General features: G+C 36.1%; 1 protein-coding gene across 4 annotated transcripts in view; it reads right to left on the reverse strand.

Annotated features, from left to right (window-relative positions):
• The window catches only part of BRWD1 (bromodomain and WD repeat domain containing 1), a 122,599-nt gene that overhangs the window by 35,541 nt on the left and 66,558 nt on the right, over positions 1–20,500 (reverse strand). For all 4 annotated transcript variants that reach the window (XM_057697087.1, XM_057697085.1, XM_057697083.1 and 1 more), the window contains 13 exons: positions 19,096–19,221; positions 18,894–19,001; positions 16,372–16,496; positions 15,669–15,751; positions 11,089–11,200; positions 10,182–10,243; positions 7,835–7,990; positions 7,490–7,610; positions 6,438–6,563; positions 4,876–4,948; positions 3,749–3,790; positions 1,790–1,936; positions 907–1,059 (listed from right to left, as the gene is read on the reverse strand). In XM_057697087.1, the coding sequence (XP_057553070.1) occupies positions 907–1,059; positions 1,790–1,936; positions 3,749–3,790; positions 4,876–4,948; positions 6,438–6,563; positions 7,490–7,610; positions 7,835–7,990; positions 10,182–10,243; positions 11,089–11,200; positions 15,669–15,751; positions 16,372–16,496; positions 18,894–19,001; positions 19,096–19,221 (1,434 nt within the window). The remainder of the gene's footprint in view (positions 1–906; positions 1,060–1,789; positions 1,937–3,748; positions 3,791–4,875; positions 4,949–6,437; positions 6,564–7,489; positions 7,611–7,834; positions 7,991–10,181; positions 10,244–11,088; positions 11,201–15,668; positions 15,752–16,371; positions 16,497–18,893; positions 19,002–19,095; positions 19,222–20,500) is intronic.

Consider the following 20,500-nt stretch of genomic DNA (forward strand, 5'->3'; position numbering starts at 1 on the left):
TATCCTCAAACATGTGTTTTAAACAAAAGGGGGAAAGACATGAATGAAATTTATTTTCTCTCTGGAAAGAAAGTCTCACAAATGGTGAATATTGACAATAACAACCTTGGAAAAATGTTAGACTTGAATGTTAACCTGATCCAATAAGCAATTTGGATACTGAATGCAATGAAAAGGTTCTCAGATTAGGAGAAGAATTAATAATGCAGGCAGAGTCTGATAATAAGTAATAAGAGGGAAGTGAAATTAAGACAAAACAGTTAATTAGCAGTGACAGTCACTGATGACAGAGAAAGTGCTATAACATCTGGCAAGTGCTACAAGCACTTATGAATATTCACTGAGAGTATGTGTACACTTTTGTGTATTTATTATGTTTCAACAAGTTTTGAAAAGTTATCCAACATGTAAGATTTTAACAAAAATTTAGGAATGTCCACTCTATTTATGTTCTTAACTAATCAGATGGGTCATGTGTTTCTTCTTCAGATCCAAAATATTAGTATGCCATCCGTAATCCACCCCCACTTCAGATTTTCCTTTTCTTACTTTCAGTATTCTTCCAGCCTCTATCACTAAGTTCCCAATCCACTTTTCATGATTCCCATATATAAGGAAACAGATTTTTCTCACTCCATACATCAAATACAAATTTGTTCGTTTTTCACTGGTGTCCTCACTTGCACCAATCCTCTTTTATTTATAAAACTTTGGGAAAGATAAACAGTATCACAAGGAAGCAATGTTTCCTAATCAAGTGCTTGGAGTGGCAAAGGCTCTATTCTTAACAGTGGTCTTGCTCTACTCGCTGACCTTTTACATTCCCACCTCTACCAAACACTTAGAAAATTATCATCTACACAGATCACACATACTCTTTTTTTTATAAACCACTTTTTAAATTACCTTTGATCTTTTATTTGGTGTATAAGCTTTTGCATTGCTAAATATCAACCGGATGTCTTTGCAAAATTCCAAAGGGCTGTCATAATTTCCCGCTTCTAAAGTTTCCCTTACTGTTCCAAAATCCATTGGAGTATCTATAATATCTCGATAATCCTAGATTTTAAAAACAATAATTAGTTCAAAGATTCAATTCCTGTTTTTAGGAATGTAAGCACATCAAATCTCTAAAATATTCAAAATAACAGAAGAGAAAAAGGTTACAAGGATCTTAAGAATCATTCATAATTTTTAAAAAGACGTCCAAACATATGGACAAGAAATATAACAAAATTATATACCTGGTAGCAGGATCTGAAATTGTTTTTATTTCCTTCTTTATACTCTTCTATAATTTCTAAGTTTCCTACAGTAAATCTGTGCTTTCTAACCTGACTCTTTTTTTAAGGTCATTTTCCATTTCCCTATTAGAAAGTGAAGACAGACAATTCATAGTTTTTCTGGGGCGGGGCCTACTGATCCTGCAATTGTGTTGTGTAACCCAAGTTACAAGGGTGTCTCTTAATTCAAGAAAACTGTGTAAAACAACTCTTCCACAGCCGACTTAGTAGTAAGAAACAAAGTTAACATGAAACCTAGATATCTTACTTTTTGGTTGCGAGGGTTTTTCTGTTCTTTCTTTTTTTTTGGCCGTGCCACACAGCTTGAGGGATCTCAGTTCCCCGACCAGGGACTGAACCTGGGCCACAGCAGTGAAAGCCCAGAATCCTAACCACTAGACCACCAGGAAATTCTAGACATCTTATTTTTTAATTTAAATACTTCTACTCCAATCTCCTCTACACCAACAAGCAAAGCCCCAAGCACCCACATAATGGCCACTTACCGGGTACTCAACCAGGTCAACAGGCTGTCTAAATGGTTCAGAGTCTTCACACTGAAACAGTAAGCTCACTAGCTCCTCACACTGTCTCTTCCAGCTGCTTTCAACATAACTGGTTGCTTTGATACTCCTCTTTTTCCAATCATGGACCTAAAAATACATTCACAATATTAAAAGTTTTTTCAATCTTGGAAAAGTCACACTACATACAGTATGATGGTATAGTATAAACGGTAAAAATGCAACTGAGCTCTTGTCTTCTGTATTATGTCATAATATGTCATTATATGATTTTCTATCTACTTGGGAAAAAAATCCACTTTTAAAAAAGACCCAATAATGTCACATCTGTTACACTAAAAACATTTTCATTCCATCACTTATCTCCTAAGTTTAGAAAATGTTTTCACAGAATATGAAGCATCAACTGGATAATGCACTATGCAGAATAATGGTCCCAAAGATGTCTACATCTTAGTCCCAAGAACCTGTGACTACAGCAAAAGGGACTCTGCAGATATGACTAATGGAGTGGATCTGGAGATGGGGAGACAGTCCTGGATTATTGGGGTGGGCCCAAGGCCATCACAAGGGTCCTCATACAAGGGAGGCAGAAGGTTCAGAGTTAGACTGGAAGATGCTATGCTGCTGACTGGAAGATGGAAGAAAGGGGCCATAAGGTTCCAGAAGCTGGAAATTGCAAGGAAATGAATTCTACTCTACAGTTTCCAGAAAGGAACACAGCTATGCTGACACCTTGACTTTAGTCCAGTGAGACCTATGTTAAACTTCTAATCTACAGAACTACAAGATATTTTTATTGTTTAAGCACTAGATTTGTAATTTGCTACTGCAATCATAACAGATACTAAATATTTAGAAGTCTGTTTAGAAATGAAATTATATGAAAATGACAATAATTCAAGTCTTAACTTTTCAATGTTACTTGAGGCAGCATATTACAAAAACTGATGTAATAAAAAGGTTAAATTTAAGCAGCATTTGAATGAAATTTAAAATCAGTTAACATTATTAAGCATTTTCCAATTAATAACCTTTACTTTTAATTAACATATTACATTAGAACTTTAAGAACTGCTGATGACACCACAATTTTAACTACTTAATATCCAAAGCTCATTTCCCACTTTGTTCTCCCCTATCTGCTCAACGAATCCTCATTTTAAAAAGGTTCAGTCACCAAATCCTAGTTAATTTTCCCATTAAAAGGTCTCATCTTCTTCCCTTCCTCTCTTACTCCAAGCCAGCACTATTCTTTTTTTTTTTCCTAATGGCCATACCACACAGCAGCTTGTGGGACCTTAATTCCCCAACCAGGGTCTGAATCTGAGCCCTCAGCAGTGAAAGCACAGAGTCCTAACCAGATCGCCAGGGAATTCCCAGCCAGCACTATTCTTGACTAGGTTTCCCTAGTCAATCTCTTTTACTTCGAGATTCTTGCAATGAACTCGAACTCCTAACTTTAATACATTTAGTGCCTATCCTCTTATCCCTCACAATCTATGTTTTGGCTATGGAATAGACTCTCTACTATAAATTTAAGTGAAATCCTTGGTTTTCAACATCACCATCATCTGCTCCCAACATAACTGCCAGACACAACCACTTTGCTCACTCCAAAATTCAACCCCTAGACCAGTCAGGCCAATGCTCTCAGTAGCCCACTGACATGCCACACTTCCTACTTTTTTGGCTTGGATCATAATAACCCCTACTTTTTGAATGTCCTCTTCTTACTTTATCTCATTTTGAGGACACAGTCCAAACCCCAACCCTTTCACTAAACTTTACCTAGCCATCCACCTTTCAGTGATTTCTCCCATTTCTCTTATAAAATATTCAATATATCAATGTAGCTTTTCAAAGACAATATCTAAAATCTTATGATTTTAAAACAGAGAATAAGTAAACAGCTAAGGTTAATTACACAGATTAACTTACTCTCCTTCTTCCAGAAGATGTTTTAGGAAGATCACTATCATCCTAGGAATAAAAGTCAGAGCACTTTAAGTGTTAATATTTTCATCAGATATGCAATAATTTTAATATAAAGCATATCAAAGACATTAGGTCTTACGAGGGTTATAACTTGTTAACAACATCTCAAAAGACAGACTGTGAGATGATCTTTGTGGCACTCACACTCCAAGAAACCGACCCTTATTCATAATAACCCTTTACATACCCTAATGAAAACATGCGCTAATTCCAGAATATAGCTATAAAAAGTTGCCTTGTGCATGTTCACAGAAGACATGCACAAGGAGCTTTAAATTTTGTTTTACCTCTTCCATAAAACTCAGAAACAGTCTCCCACAGGTTCCCACATTTTGTATGCTACACATTTTGTTCCCCAAATCACATATTAGCATACCCATTTTTACTCCAATGAAAATCAGTGAACTTCAGTAACAGTTTGTGTAGAAACTGACACCAGTTTTTAAAGAACTGCAACTCCATACAACAGCCTGATTTTGTATGAAGTAAAAATTACACAACACCAATGATAGCTGACTTTACTTCTACTTCAACACCATCTTGAGTGAAGGACTTTAGGGTACTTAAAACATGGTAAAGTTCATTAATTTGTAATTACAATTAAATCCAACTCTCAGATACTGATTTTTTTTTTCTTTTGGCTGCACCACATGGCTTGCGGGATCTTAGTTCTTCAACCAGGGACTGAACCCAGGTCATGGCAGTAAGAGTGCCGAGTCCTAACCACTGGGCTACCAGGGAATTCCCTCAGATACTGATTTTACCAAAAATACTACCAAAGTACCTCTTATAATACACCTTTCTCTACCTAAAATTTGGAAAGAGAACATATTCCACACCTTAGTTATTCACTTAGACATAACTTGTTTATTTAATATCAATTATTGGCTATTACCTCATCGACCATCTAGATAATTTAGAAATGTAGTTTTATCAAGTGCCCTATTTTCATAGTTCATTGGAATATAGCAAGAATTGATACAGATAACCATCATTTTCTACTTCACCCTTCATTCTAAGTTGTCATTTGAAATTAACACAGATCATTATAAAACTGACAGACTTCATACCAAATCCTCGGCATCCGGCTCATCGTCTTCAGAAGTGTTAGACAGTTCTGAGATATTTATACAGTCTTGATTCCTAAAAGACAATTTTTTAATTTAACAGTATGCAAATGTACTTCCTGTCTCCAAATATTCAAACTACAGGTTAAGATACAAACAGTTCCCCAACTATGCACACCTAATTTCAAGCAGGAGAACATCAGGTTTTTACTCTGTCCTCTGTGGAGACAATTGACCATACTAGAACACTGAAAGTAAATTTTTCTTTCAATTAAGTGTGTACAGAAATTAAGCTGGTAATCCAGAAATACTATAAGTACGGCCTCAACTGGATGAATACACAGATGAGTTTTTCTAAGTTATCACCACTAGTAACATCTGTACAGTGAGTACCAGGAAAATGCTTGATTCAAGATAAAAAGAATAGAAGCAAAAAAAGAAGTAGAAACGAAAACAAATTATATCTTAACTTCACTGTAAACACAGCAGTAGAAAGAATGCTAAAACGTGGTATTCTAGACACAACAGAGATGAAAATGAGTATGTGATCTTCCTGAGGTAGAAAGAAGGAAATCTGGGGGGAGAGGCAACAAGTTTGAGTCCCCAGACATCAGACAGATTCAGCCCAAGAGAGTGAAACAGACTGGAATCAGTTATTCCCAGTTTGTAGCCAGATGTTGAAAATGATGTCAGAGTTTATAAATTATCTTCTCCAGTATATAATTCTTTCAAAGAATTGTTATAACTGCGGGGGAAAGGCATATAAGAGCATACAGCAAAATCATTCGTTTTAAAGGAAAGAGGCTGAGTAATGTGTCCAAAGTCACCCAGAAAGTTCACTAGAACAGATTAGATTAGAACCTGGATCTCAATTTGCAGGTCAGTTTTCATCCTACTATTCCAAATCAATTTCCAAATGCAAGAAAAGTGTGGAATATTCACACACACACACTTTCACAGGATACAATCCAAAACAGATTAAAACTCAACCTAATCATGAGAAAATATCAGACAACCCAAGTTACACACTACAAAATAAGTGTCCAATGCTCATAGGAAATGATGAGGTGATTAAAAAAAAAGAGAGAAGAGATTAAAGGAGACTAAGAAAACAAAACAGTGAATGCAGTGGGAATTCTGGATTGGATCCTGAAACAGAAAAAGACACTGATGTAAAAGCTGATGAAATCCAGGTAAATTCTACACTGTAGTCAATAGTACTGTACCAAGGATAATTTCTTAACACTTCATAAGGACACCACAGTTGTGTAAAATGTTAACCTAAGGAGAAAACAGGTGAAGGGTATATCTATTTATATATATAGGGCAACTCTCTGTAGTATAAGATTAATTCAAAATTTTTAAAAATAGAAAAATTGGGCTGTTCAGTTTCTCATTCCTTTACCTAAATTATAATCACAAAAGAAGAAATGTAAAGAAATGTCGTTTACTATAACACATTAAAAGGGTATAATTCAGAGAGCACAAATTAAGAACTAGACAGTTTTAAGAGCACAATATGCAACGTCACTTTTCCACAACATCTATAATATGAGGTCACTTACTTGATAAATTTTAAAAGCTGGTCAGTTATCTTCTTAGCTGATCTTGCAATGACACTCTCAGGTTCATTAAATGTTCTGGCATTATGTTCTATATACCTGACTTCCCAAACTAACGCAGATAGCCTCCTTCAAAGTAAAAAATAGGCAATTTAGGGCTTACAAAATGAAAAGACAGAAACCAAGTAAAAAAATCCAGCATGTTAAGCCACCATGATATATTAATTAAACCATAAGTACAAAGTTATAATGAATAACTTTCTAATGCTGTCAACTCGATCACAGTCATAAGCAATTACATTGGAAGCTGAACTGCAGAGAATGCATTTAAGGACTGAAAGTCTAAACAGATCACTTAATCACATCAGAAAACCAAAAGAGCAACCCTCCCTTTTCACACTGCCTATAGGTATATTTGAAGCTTTTGAAACTCAGTGAAGACAATGTGTTAAATACCATCAATCCTAAGAACGTCAATCTGACTGTAAACTTGCAAACTGGTTTCTGACTGAATGCACTACAGAGGTAGATTAACATCAACATTGTGAACTCAAGAAGTCAGTTTTTTGTAAAGATAATTTCTCAAAGTAGCTGAATCATACAGAATAAAATACCATCACCTGCTTTAAAAAAAAAAAAAAATCACTGAGAATGGGAAATTTTATAGTTTTCAGTGCTCTAGAAGCCAGAGATTAAAAAGTTGATGACTCTGGGGAATTAATCTTTCAAAGGCCAAAGTCCAATTATTAACTAAATTTTATATTTAAATGGAGCAGCTTTTGTAAGAAAAACAAGACTACCAAAGACTGAGGAATGAAACATGGTACTTTTCCTTATCCAGGTTCTATCCATACCTACCCACAGGCGTCTAACACACTGTCTTACACACAGGATCAAGGAATGACTACAACGGAAGAAGAGGATGAAACAGAGAAAAATGTTGATCAGCCCCTGCTCCACCACTGTCACTATCAGCCACCACTACACCTCTGTTAACTCTAACTGGTATGGCCAAGTATCTTTTCAAATTATTTTTAAAGTAGGTTTCTACTAACCTATAAAATCGATTAACAAGTCTCATTCGAATTGTGTACAGATCAGTTGGATAGGCCACTACAGTACAGTACTTCGGATATGTACACAGATCAACTGGACCTGCAAAAGCTGCTGCTATATCTGTAAGGGCAGAAGGAAGAATTTTCATCAATAAATCCATTACCTCTAAGTGATATTTCTCTACAAATCATAAAACAGGGCTACAATTAACACTGCAGGCTTACCCAAAAAAATAACAAACATAAATTGTAATAAAGAACAGAACCACAATTATGCTGCTGTTTTAAAATACTTTTGTGGAAAAGAAATCTTGAACATGAAACTTTTTACCACAAAAAACTTACCAAGATTCAGAAGCTGATCTATACCACTAATAATTCGTTCACATTCTTCATCTCTCGATTTCTGACCCCATTCACCATCCTGGGGTTTGTAGAGCAATTTCTCTAGCTCATCTGAAGTGACAGAAATACTAGCTCCTAATTCTTCAGGTGGATCAACTATGATTCCATCAAAAAAGGAAAAGGAGGAAAATAAAAAAATCAAACCACAAACCAAATATACACTATATTTAAACTCAGCTGTCCAAGTTCATAAATAAGATACAAAAAGAAGTTACTTTATAGCAGAAAAACCTGGGAAACTCCACCTAAATCAAATGATTAAAGTTAACACTCCAGTAATAGGACAAACTGCTATCACACACCTCCTGATATGATGCACTGAGAAAGCCACAACGTCATTTCTCTGACACTCTTGCCAAATATTCGAACTCTGGACTTAATCATGAGGAAACATCAGACAAACACAAACTGAGGGAAATTCTACAAAGTGGCCAGTGATCTTCGAAAGCATCATGGTCGTGAAAGGTAATGGAAAGATTCAGGGATCCCAGACTAAAGGAGACTAAGACGACATGGCAATGAAATGCAACGTGTGAAAGAACATTAGGGTCATGGTCAAAATTTGAAAAAGGTCTGTAAGATTAGAATTGTATCAATGGTATTTCCTGATTTTAATAAATGTACTGCACTTATGTAAGATGTTAATATTTGAGAAAATTGGGTGTTCAGAAATTCTTTGTACTCTTTTTGTAAGTCTTAAGACTGAAATTATTTCAAAGTGAAATGTTTAAAAAGTGCACTAAAACCTGATAATAGAAGAGCATGCACATTTTTAAAAAGAACAAGAGGCAATATAAATATTCAGAGAATAATTTCTTGAAAATTATTTTTTTAAAAAGGAGAAAAATGTCAATAGGCCTAGAAGACAAACATATCAATCTGATAGGTAAAATGATATTTTATTATTTTAATATACATTTCCGAGACTGATAATTCAAAAGAGCTTTTCTTCATATGCCTCCAAATTTATTTTTCTGCCTAGTCATGTCTTTTGACAACTCTTCTAAAGGCTTATGGGCCTCATTAACATGTAAAATCTTTTTATTTAAATGCTTTCATTGATTTGGTATCATTTACCAAGAAGCAGCTATAACTAGTGGTTAAAAGCACTGGTTGGTGCCAGATGGCTTAGGCTATAACCCAAACTCCTATTCTTTCTAGAGGTATGTGACTTAGACAAGTTACTGAAACCTCTCTGAGGCCGAGTTCCTTCATCTGTAAAGTTAATAATAGAGCATCACCTCAGAGTAAGATTAAATGAATTGATACATATGAAGTTCTTAGGAGCCGAGTAAGACCTCAAAAATTGCCAGTTTTCATTTATCTATATATGCTTTATACAATGCAAAATGTCATTTCATATTGCTAAGTATTATTTGTTAAGATACTAAGCTCAAAAGAAAATTTAATCAAGAAGTCACTGGTGACTTTCAAGAGTGCAGTTATTTAAAAAAATTTCTTTGGAAAAAAAAATTCCTTATTTCCAAAGTAGAGCAAGACAACAGTTGATGGAGCTGTATCAGAATAAAACACAAAGGAAAAGGGCCCGACCCCAAGGCAGACACAAGAACACACAGAGCAAAGATTTCATGTGTCAAAAAATGGTGGAGGTGGAAGGACAAAAGTTTCTGCATGTTTTTATGTTGAATCAACACTAATATAAAAGAAAGCTTGATAGCAGAGAGAAGGGAGGCAAGAGATATATAGGGCACCCCTTCAAAAAGCTTAACAAGAGTAAAATAATTCAGTAGCTAAAATGTTCAAGAAAATAAAATTAAAGCTGTTTTAAGGTACAAGACACAAAATCAAACTTGAATGGAGATAGAAAGAAAGAAACAAATTGTTGGAGGGAATGAAGTTAAGTGTAAATACCAAGTCCAAGAGAAGTTCAAAGCAGTAGGACAGCAAGCACTGGAGAAGTGGCTGCCTTTGGAACAGGGACCTCTACCTCTCAGACAAGTTGAGGTAATGCAGAAAACAGTCGGAAGTCAAGTAAGAGCTTTTTCTCTGAAGAAAGAACAAGGGTGATACAGAATAAGGATGAGGAAAAGGAAATGGAGGTGAGGAAAAGGAAATGGAGGTGACGTAAAGGAGGTCAAGAAGAGATTAAAGCACAATTACAGGAGAAATGATAGCCAGATACACATAATTCTGTTCACTTCTTTTAGTAAAGCTCACAGTTACCACGATAATTTAAAAATGTTTTTCAAAGACATAAATGTGCTCTATGGTGCATTAGTCAGATAAAAAACTGAAAATGTATTTTCATTGTTTAAAAACTACATACCATTATCAGGTATTGGTTCCATGTCCCATGGGCTAAGTTTTTCAATTTCAGTATTGTCCCACCTGTTAAAACCAAAAAAGTCTGGTTAGACTTTCATAAAGACAATTGATACTACGTATAAAATAGATAACTAATGAGAACCTACTGCATAGCACAGGGAACTCTACTCAATGTTCTGTGGTGACCTAAATGGGAAGGAAATCCAAGGAAGCAGGGATGTATGTATGCGTGTGGCTGATTCACTTTGTTGTATGACAGAAACTAACACAACACCGTAAAGCAACTATACTCCAATAAAAGTTAATAAAAAATAAAAACTTGTGCTAATAACTAGGTATCCACTACAAGAGTAAACAAAAAGATAGAAAATGCAAAAATTAACCTCACTGTAGCAATGAAACTTTAAATATTAACAGTAAGGTTTTTTTAGAATACCTCTTAAGAAAGAAGTATAAAAATGTGCAGTGGGTTCAAGGACAAAACCGAAATCCTGGGTGGCCTGTCCCCAGGGTAAGTGAAGAAAGACAGTGTCAAGGCCTTGAATGCCATGCTTCAGAAGGTGGACTTTGTTTCCACAGCCAATGGAAAGGCAGCAAAGACTTTTTTTAAACACAGGAAATGAAGTAACATGTGCTCCTGAACAATGACTCTGCAATACTGGGTTGAGGAAACATCAGGAGCCTACGAAAAAGGTCCCACGGAAGCAAGTAAAGCAAGTAGAACCTGTACTGAGGCATGTACTAGTAACAGAGGCATCCTAGAGGGATTCTGCAAAGGTGAGACTGACATGACTTAACAACGAATCCAATGGTGTTTTTTTTAACCTGAAACACTTTCATTATTCATACCACAACCAGCCACAAGGAACAAATGTTTGTACACAACTGGTTTTCCTCTGCATACAGACCTAACGATGTAACACTGGAAATGACTATCAGGGTACTGTGGCTGATACGGCTCTTGACTTAGCACCGTTCCAAACCACCAAGCGTCATCAATGATAGAACGAAACCTGTCACCTATGAGAGAAACGACCAAGTCTGAGACATCAATTTGCTAACATTAACATTTTTAATTTATAAAACACCTGACACAGATAAAACAAATCAAATATTTTTATCTTAACCTTAGCCATTCTTCACCACTCACCTGCAATCTGCAGTGATAAGATATACATGAAAAATATATAGTACTACACTTGGTAATTTACCGAAGGAATAAAACCATATAATATAATTGATGAAAACAGTTTATGACTAGGTTCCATTATTTAGTGGATCCAAATGCCCACCTCAAAACACATTCTATGACAAAGAACAAAATTTAACAAAACTCAAAAATCTTTTACAATGTATACAAATCAATAAATACTTGTTTAATATGTGTATTAAATATACTTATGAAATATGTAACATTTCCTGAACAAAACAAATTATAAATGTATGATCAGAATTAATCCATGATTATTCTAAAGTGGCTGCTACATAAATATCTCCAAATAAAACTGTGTTCTAATTCTTAAGAGCTCATAATAAAAATCAGGTCTAAATTTACCCTTGAAAACACATACTTATTATTTAAAAGAATTAAACATCCACGTGTCCCATTATCTCAGCATAATATAAAAGCAGGCAAGCAGACCTCAGGAGAGCTCCTATACAAACCAAAGTAACTAGAAAGAATACTTCAACTGACTTCAGTGATTTTAGATTATACACACACATTTCTAAATGTATTCTATAACTGTTAACAACTTCTAAAAAAACTGTATTTGACCTTTGTTTTACATATATTACAAAAGAAACACAGACTCCTGTAATAATCCTATCCCTTCCTTTCCATCCATCCTATTGTTTTCAAAACAAAATCAATGCAAAAAAAAAACCTTACTTATCCTACCTTAATAATTCTTTGGTAAAAAAATAAAAAATAATTCTTTGGCAGATTAACAATTCTTCAAGAAAAGTTCTACAGAAATAGTAGCAATCAAAAATTAAAGCTACATTTCACTCCCAAGAAAGAGAATAGTCCCCACAAAGTCTTGACTAAAGAAAGTATGCTTACGATAAATTCTGTAAAACTGAAAAAAATGACAATATCACAATTATTGGAGCTACATGTTTTGAGGTTAATATATTTTCAAATTCCTATAAACATGATGTTTATTCATATTTTACTCCAAAATCATTAGAAACCCATAAGCCCCTCATCCCACCACCCTTCTACCATTAATAAAATTCTACTTTTGACAGTATTTCATTAATATAGATATTTCAAAACAATTTAAAAAGAAATCTTAATAAATTTTAACAATAAACTTTTTTAATGGAAGGCAGATACTAAAATTTTGATATAACATCATGGTTTCTGTCCAATTCTATAATATAAATAACCTAATTTGACAATATCAATTGTAATATCTGTTACACTAAGTATTACTGTAATAATAACAAATCCATTGGCTTCATTTTGAGAAGCCTAACACAAAACCATACAGTTATTAAGAGAGCCAATCTTTGATACCAAGAATTAATTATGTAATATTTTTCTTCCCTATTTATCTAATATTAGAATACTTTCGGTTGAGATAAAAATAGTTCTTCAGTGTAAGACTAAAAACTTTAAATGGAGGCTTAAAAAATTCATTTTCTCATGGTAAAAATGAGCTTTTCTATACCATCAAGATTTTTCAAATAAACCTATTTTGGCTAGTCAAAAGTAGAATAAACATCTACTGAGTAAAAAATTCTCAACAAAGCAAAAAATAGAAACAAGCAACTTAGTATAATAACACTGCTCAAACGTCAGGAGAATAGGTAAGATTTTTATGGGGGAGATATGGTACAATAATTTTATAACCTCAAAAATAAAACAAAACCCACCAAATTACAAGGGGTAGTCAGTACTCAATCTCTAGCATTTACCTGTAAAGAATCAAGGTTAAAAACTCGGGGGGGGGGGGGGAGAGGGGGGGAGGGAGCAGACTTCCCTGGTGGCACAGTGGTTAACAATCCGCCTATCAATGCAGAGGACATGGATTCAATCCCTGGTCCACGAAGCTGCCACATGCCACACAGCAACTAAGCCCACATGCTCCACAGCAAGAGAAGCCACTGCAATAAGAAGCCTGCGCACCGCAATGAAGAGTAGCCCCCCACTCGCCACAACTAGAGAAAGCCCACACGCAACAACGAAGAACCAACGCAGCCAAAAAAAAAAAATTTTTTTTTTTTTTGAATGACCATGTTGGTGGAACAAAATGAGAGCTTCTAATTTATGCATCATGGGGGTTGAAAAACAGATTGGCTAGGAAGCTATAAAGTTCTTTGGGACTTGGCTGTATATTAATTTCCACATATTCCAGCTGTCTGGTTTGTTTGTTTTGTTTTCGGTGGCTAGGTTATTTGTGTGGACATTACCATTAAAAAATAGTCTATTAAGAGCAGCCGTGTGTGGGAAGACATTCTGGAACCTTTTTGAAGCATTGAAAGTGTTGAAGTATGTGGGCCGAGCGATGGGATTCAGAATGTCCTGCTTGAGCAGTGGAGGAACTGAGGGTGCGGGGCGTGGAGACTAATATCACCCTGTTTGGTCCTGAGGGATGGCTGGTTAGCCAAAGACGGGTAAGATTCCTCAGAGGAGGAACAACCTAAGACAGGCACAGCCGCAGAGGGGCCAACAGGGGTGGTGCATAGAACCTTCCTTATATCACCGTGTTTGGCCCTGGAGGATGACTGGTTAGCCAGAGACGGGTAAGATTCCTCAAGGGAGGAACAACCTAAGACAGGCACAGTCGCAGAGGGGCCAACACGGGTGGGGCACAGACCCCTAATATCTGAGAGAGGTCTCCTGCCCCCAGGGCTGTTTTGCTCTCCACCCCCAGCTCAAATCCACACCTGCTCAACTGGGACCCAGGAAGTAAACAAAGATAATTGCCTCAGTCATGTGAGGCCTTTGATTGTTTATGAGTGTAACCTGAGAATGTTAGCCCACGAACTCAATAAAAGCAGCCTGGGATGAGTCAGCCGGGCTCTTGATCCGAGAGGTCTTGAGCCCCCCGGTCCCACTTTTCTCTTCAGTCTGTGTCTGTGTCTTCTTCAAGCTTGCGGCACCCGTCACTCGCCTCGAGTCGCCGAGCTGGTCTCGGCAGCCGTGAGCTTCCTAGGTGGCGCAGTGGTTAAGAATCCGCCTGCCAATGCAGGGGACACAGGTTCGATCCCTGCTCCAGGAAGATCCCACATGCCGCAGAGCAACTAAGCCCATGTGCCTCAACTACTGAGCCTACGCTTTAGAGCCCATGAGCCGCAACTACTGAGCCCATGTGCTGCAACTACTGAACCCAAGCGCCTAGAGCCTGTGCTCCGCAACAAGAGAAGCCACGGCAATGAGGAGCCTGCGCACCACAAAGAAGAGTAGCCCCTACTCACTGAAACTAAAAGAAAGCCCATGCACAGCTTAAAAGACCCAACACAGCCAATAAAATTAATTAATTAATTAAAAAAAAAAAAAAGAGCAGCCAAATTCTCTGATAAGATTCCATTTCAAATAGAGATGACTCAGGGAATTTATCTAAAATTTACCTATTTCTATTGCCTGCCGGAAAAGGCAGCAAAAATTAGGAAAATTACTGAGGTCTTAACACCATTTATGAATGCGTACACCAGCTGACAGAGCCTACGTAGAACTTAGTATTTCACTAAAACTGGTAAAAGGAGAATGAGCTATCCTAGGTGACTGAAGTGAAACTCAATACATGAGCTCCCCAGACAGCATTACATATTGAAAAGTAATACACATACTACCTATGAAACAGCTGGTACAGTTAGTTGCTGGCCTAATCACGGTCGTCAGCTATGTCCTGAGGAGATTTACGACCTATACAAGTCTAAGCAAGTGAGCCCACCAGCCTGCCTTAAATGGTCACCATGAAAACCACATTCAAACGACATCCAAAAGTTAGTGCCTACATTTAGATGATTGTATTTTTTCTATCCACCCATACAATTCATGGTTATAAAGCCTAAGTTTTACATGAAACTTTTATTTTTTAAGGGAATGGTTACCTCAAGTTAACCTACTTAAATCTGGGTTGATATGACATCAAAAGTAAGATATTCTGGTATACCAGAACATTATCAGTGTAAAGTCTGTGTGATTTTCAACATTCTGATTATTTTACACCACAGGTAATTTTGTGAATTATACCAGTGTCACGTTAAAGATGGAGGTAATGCAGTGTGGACAAGTCTGAAAGGAAATAAAAGGTCTACTCTAGCCTATAGTCGAGGCGTATGAAATCATGCTTCCAAAATGTCACGTACCACACCAAGCCCTAAGCAAAAAATAGTTAGCAATCACTTATATTTCTTTCCAGAATTTACATGTTTGCATCCACCATAATAAGCAGCACCACAACCAAAACATTTAGATCAATAAGATGATTTCATTTCTCAAGGAGTATATAAAATGCAGCAAGGACAGACTTACAAGACTGCCAACTCCTCTGTCTTGCTTCATCATAAAACTGACGCAACACAAGGAAATCAATAACATCTGGCATATCGTGATATCTAAACAAAAATAAAAGATTGTTAAAGTTCTTGCATAGCAGGTTACAGTCTATAGCAACAATGTCCAGAAGAAATACCATGGGAGCCACATGTAATTTTTAATTTTTGACTAGCCTTATTAATGTAAAAAGAATACATCCGAAATATTGTTTCACCACATAATCAGTACAAAATAATGAGATATTTTATATTCTTTTCCTTCATACCAAGCCTTTGAAATCCAGTATGTACGCTTACATCACACTCAATTCAAATTAGCGACAGTTCAAGTACTTGGCAGCCACACATGGCTAACAGCTACCGTACTGCACAGCACAGGTTTAACAAATTATTTATTCTAACATTGTCTCAAAAACAAATGCAGAATCCATTACAAGCCAGAATTCTCTAACCCGTTTAAGCGGCATGAAAAATGTATAAAACACACTCCCGCCTAATTGCTGCTGCAGTACCAGTATTTTTACTTCTAGTGAGTCCCATCTATCAGAACTTCAGCTTACATCTTGGGCTCTACACAGTGCTCTACTATTTACCCTGCAACTGAATGCAAAGGGCATGCTAATCAGCAAGAGGGAAAATCTAAATTTAAATAATTCCATTTTTTAAACAGTAACACATACCTAATAGAGAAAGATTTGTCCATAAGTTTTCCAGTTGCAGGATCTATAAATGCTAGTTTGAGGCAACAAAGTGTAGGGGGCCCAACCTCATATCGTATTCCAACTATTTTGACCAATTCTTGATCCTTTAACAGATATTTTTAGAAGAACAGATGGTTAAAATGAAGCAATTCATCAAGATTATAATTCTCCACATATTGCCAAATTAAGTCAGCTCACAATTTAGGATTTCAAACCAGAAAGGTTTAATTTACCATTAATTACAATCTCTTTGCTCCATCTTCGAATCTTTCTGCAGACATGTATTTAATACTGTTTCTAATGTAAGCAATATACTAACTTTAGAAAAACACAACAAAAGTCTAAGAAGGAACACACAAGCCACCCATCAGCTCAGTATCTAAAGACAACCACTGTGCACAATCAGAATTTCCTTCTGACTTTCTTCTCTTCCTAAAAACACATTTTCACTTATATCATAATTTTATATTATGCAAATCAAAATATGTAAGCGTGACTTATTATTCTTCAAAAACTTGATATTAAATTTCTATCTAATACATTTCACTAAATATTTGTTGAAGATCTACTATGTGCCATGACCTATTTCAGGCAGTAGGGGTAAGACAGGGAACAGGAGACAGTTCCTGCCATGACAGAGCATCCTACTCATTAATGGGTGAACAGTAATTAGCCTCCCCCAGTATCTGTTTGCTTAATACTAAGAATATGAGACGACTCATCCATTTACTCATTGCACAAAATATTATTGTTATAATTGCCAAAGTGCTAACGATACAGTTGATTCTCATTATCGACAGCATTCTTATTATTCCACAGGGCCACCTAGAACAGATAATTAGTGAGTTCACAGTGAATACTGAACCATTGCTCCTAGAGGAACTACAAGGTTAGGTTGCTACAGGCCTCCAGTCATAACATTTCAGTTACCTAATTAATATAGGATCTTCTGTAATGTGAATTCTATGTAAAGACACGTCATTTAACACTGTAGAGTCATTAACACTCAACTCACAACAGCACTGTGACTCATGCTTAAGTGAAGCTTATCTAACACACAGATTTTCTCCATAAGGTACATCATCACTTTCTTGTGCTCAGTAACACATGACAGCACTTGAGCACTACGCTTGGGGGCCACTTTAAACTATGCAAGTCACCAACAAAAAAGCACAAAATGTGAAAAATTTTTAATGTGGCACTGTATAGACTATGAAAAGAACACTTATTTACAACATGAGAGTTCAAAAGAAGAAGGTATCACCTTGTTCAACCTCAGCTGAGAACATGCAGGGCAGGCAAATCAAATTTTTTGCCACACTGTGCATGTCTGCAAATGGCTAGAAAGCATCTCACGTACTGACTTTGGTGTTACAAACAGCATACAGTGAGTAGGCAAATTCGCAAATACAAAATCCATGAAAAATGAGGATCAATTGCCTGCAGATACACAGTAATAAGTGAAAGAGACAAATTTCAATGTATCTAAAGACAAATTCATAGAAGTAGAGTCACTGAGTTTTTTCATCTTTTGAGTTAATGAAAGTATCAAAAATATGAAGGATAAAGAATAAAAAGCACCTGTAATACTACTCTACATATAATCACCACTGATATTTTAATGTATTTATTTTGGTTGATCACGTCTTTAAATTTTTATCAACAAAAAACAAGAATTTCACATCCCGTTTTTCCTCTTAGTGATACACTATGAAAATGTAACATTCATTCAACAAATATTTTAAAAGCCTCAGTTACACGGTGGACTCTACACAGCAGCCAAATATGATTATACCATGGTCTGGTTCATTCAGTATTGTGGGATGTTTAGGTTTTTTCCTAATTTTTTGTTTTAATAAACAGTGATATGGAATTACCTTGCTCTAAATTTGTATGCACTCCTGGTTGTTTCCTAAATTACCAGAAGTAAAACTGCTGATTTAAAAGGTCTAAATATTTTCAGTTTCAATTCCAACTGCCAAGATGCCCTCTAGGGATCCTGGACCTGTTTCATGCACCCTTGCCACCAAGCTGAAAAACTATTAACAAACCAAAACCTTTGCTACTTGTTAAAACACAGTATTTTCTTTCTTTAAATGTTAAAAATATGCATATACATAAGATTGGTTAAGTACAGGGAAGCTAAAGGTTTTTCTGTATTTTATTACAGGTGAGGTTGAACCTTTTTTTCCAATTTGTATTTGGTTTTTTTTGAAAACTTGTACTACTTTTGAAAACCTATCCTGGGCACAATCATTTTAAGATTAATGATATATACAGCCAAGCTGCATTCCAGTAATATACAGAGTGCCCACTGACAAGCATGTCTTCTGACTAGACCTTAACTAATGCTTAGCAAGTAACAGCAGAAATGTTTTTAAATTGGAAACTAACAGAAAGGTAGTAATGACGTATGCCTCCAGGAGGTTTAATGGCTTTAAAATTAACTTAACTGTATATGTATATGCTCCATGTTTGAGTTAATAATACCATCATCTTACCCTAAGATCCATTTTTCTCCATGGTTCCTTATTAGGGTTCAGTTCATAAATGTTATTTCTTCTGACAGCCTCAATATAAGCTTCATGGCCCTGTCGAAAATATATTACCTACAAAAGGGAAGTATACATTTAAAAATAAAAACCTGAGAGTAATATTAATTTTATGTTCCATATTCATGTTTTTAAACTTTACTACTCTTACCTCATCGCCCATTTGAGGAACAAAAGGAGACTTCCGAAGTGTGGTGTCAGTTATCCAAACTGGAGGATGAAATTCATATAAATGTTCCACGTTCACAAGCTCTGCCTGAGTCATCCTCCGCAAATTCTGCCAAGGGGAAGAGAACAAAGCTGAACAGAACAGACAGGGACAGCATGCACGGTTTAATTGAAAAACAGAAGACTTCACCATTCAGAATGGCTGTTTTATTAGCATGTCACCTAATGATTAGTTTTTAAACAGCATACATGTTTGGGTCTTTAACACACACATGAACATTATCAGTTGTGCAAGCACTGTAGGTCTACCTAGCACCTTCCTAGCATTTCCTGAATTTCTAACAGATTCTTCATAGCCCTTTACATCCTATGAAGCTGGGCTGAATCCAGCTAAATCCTCTTCAACTCACTAAGCCTGCTTTGTGTAGAATCCACACTGAATTTCATCACAGACTAATCAACTCAGGGAGTCTCCCCTTGATTTGAGGTTGTAAGACTGGTAATCTTACATATGATATCACTTACATGTGGAATCTAAAATGTGACACAAACGAACTTTTATGAAACAGACTCACAGACATAAAGAACAGAATTGTGGTTGCCAAGAAGGTTGGGTGGGGGGGTGTAAAGGGATGGAGCGTGAGTTTACGGTTAGTAGACGCAAACTATTAATTTAGGATGGATAAACAACAAGGTCCTACTGTAAAGCACAGGGAACTATATTCAATAATCTGTGATAAACCATAATGGAAAAATACTAAAAAAAAAAAAAAAAAAAAGACTGGTAATTTTAAAATATAACCACAAATTCTTTGATACTCCTCCTTTCCTCTTTAAGAAATGGAGCCCATGTCTCCTTCACTTGAGTGTGGGCTCCAACTGCTTTTAACAAATAGAAAAAAGCAGAAGTAACGATGTGTGACTTCTAAGACTAGGTCATAAAAGGCTTATTAGCCCTTGCCTGATTTTTGGATCGCTTGCTCTGGGGACATTCAGCTACCACATCAAGAAAACACTCAAGCAGCCCTACAGAGAAGCCCATGTGGTGAGGAACTGAGGCCACCAGCCAACAGCCCCACAAACAAGCTTCAAAGATCTACCCCCAGGTCAAGCCTTCAGGCAACTGCAACCCAAGCCAACACAATGACTGCAACCTCATTAGCCAAAAGTCAGCTAATCAGTTCCCAAATTCCTGATTCATCAATACATGAAATAATACAAATTTGTTGTTTTTAAGCTAAGTTCCAAGATGATCTGTTACACAGCAATAGATACCTAAAACAAAGACACAGCACCTTTAAATAATAACAGCTACTTATATGACAGGAGCACATGCACTGTACATACAACAAGGTATAGGGATATCACAATTAGGAGAAAAGTGTGAA

Source organism: Hippopotamus amphibius, chromosome 10 (genome assembly GCF_030028045.1).
Source record: "Hippopotamus amphibius kiboko isolate mHipAmp2 chromosome 10, mHipAmp2.hap2, whole genome shotgun sequence".
Classification (NCBI taxonomy): Eukaryota; Metazoa; Chordata; class Mammalia; order Artiodactyla; family Hippopotamidae; genus Hippopotamus; species Hippopotamus amphibius.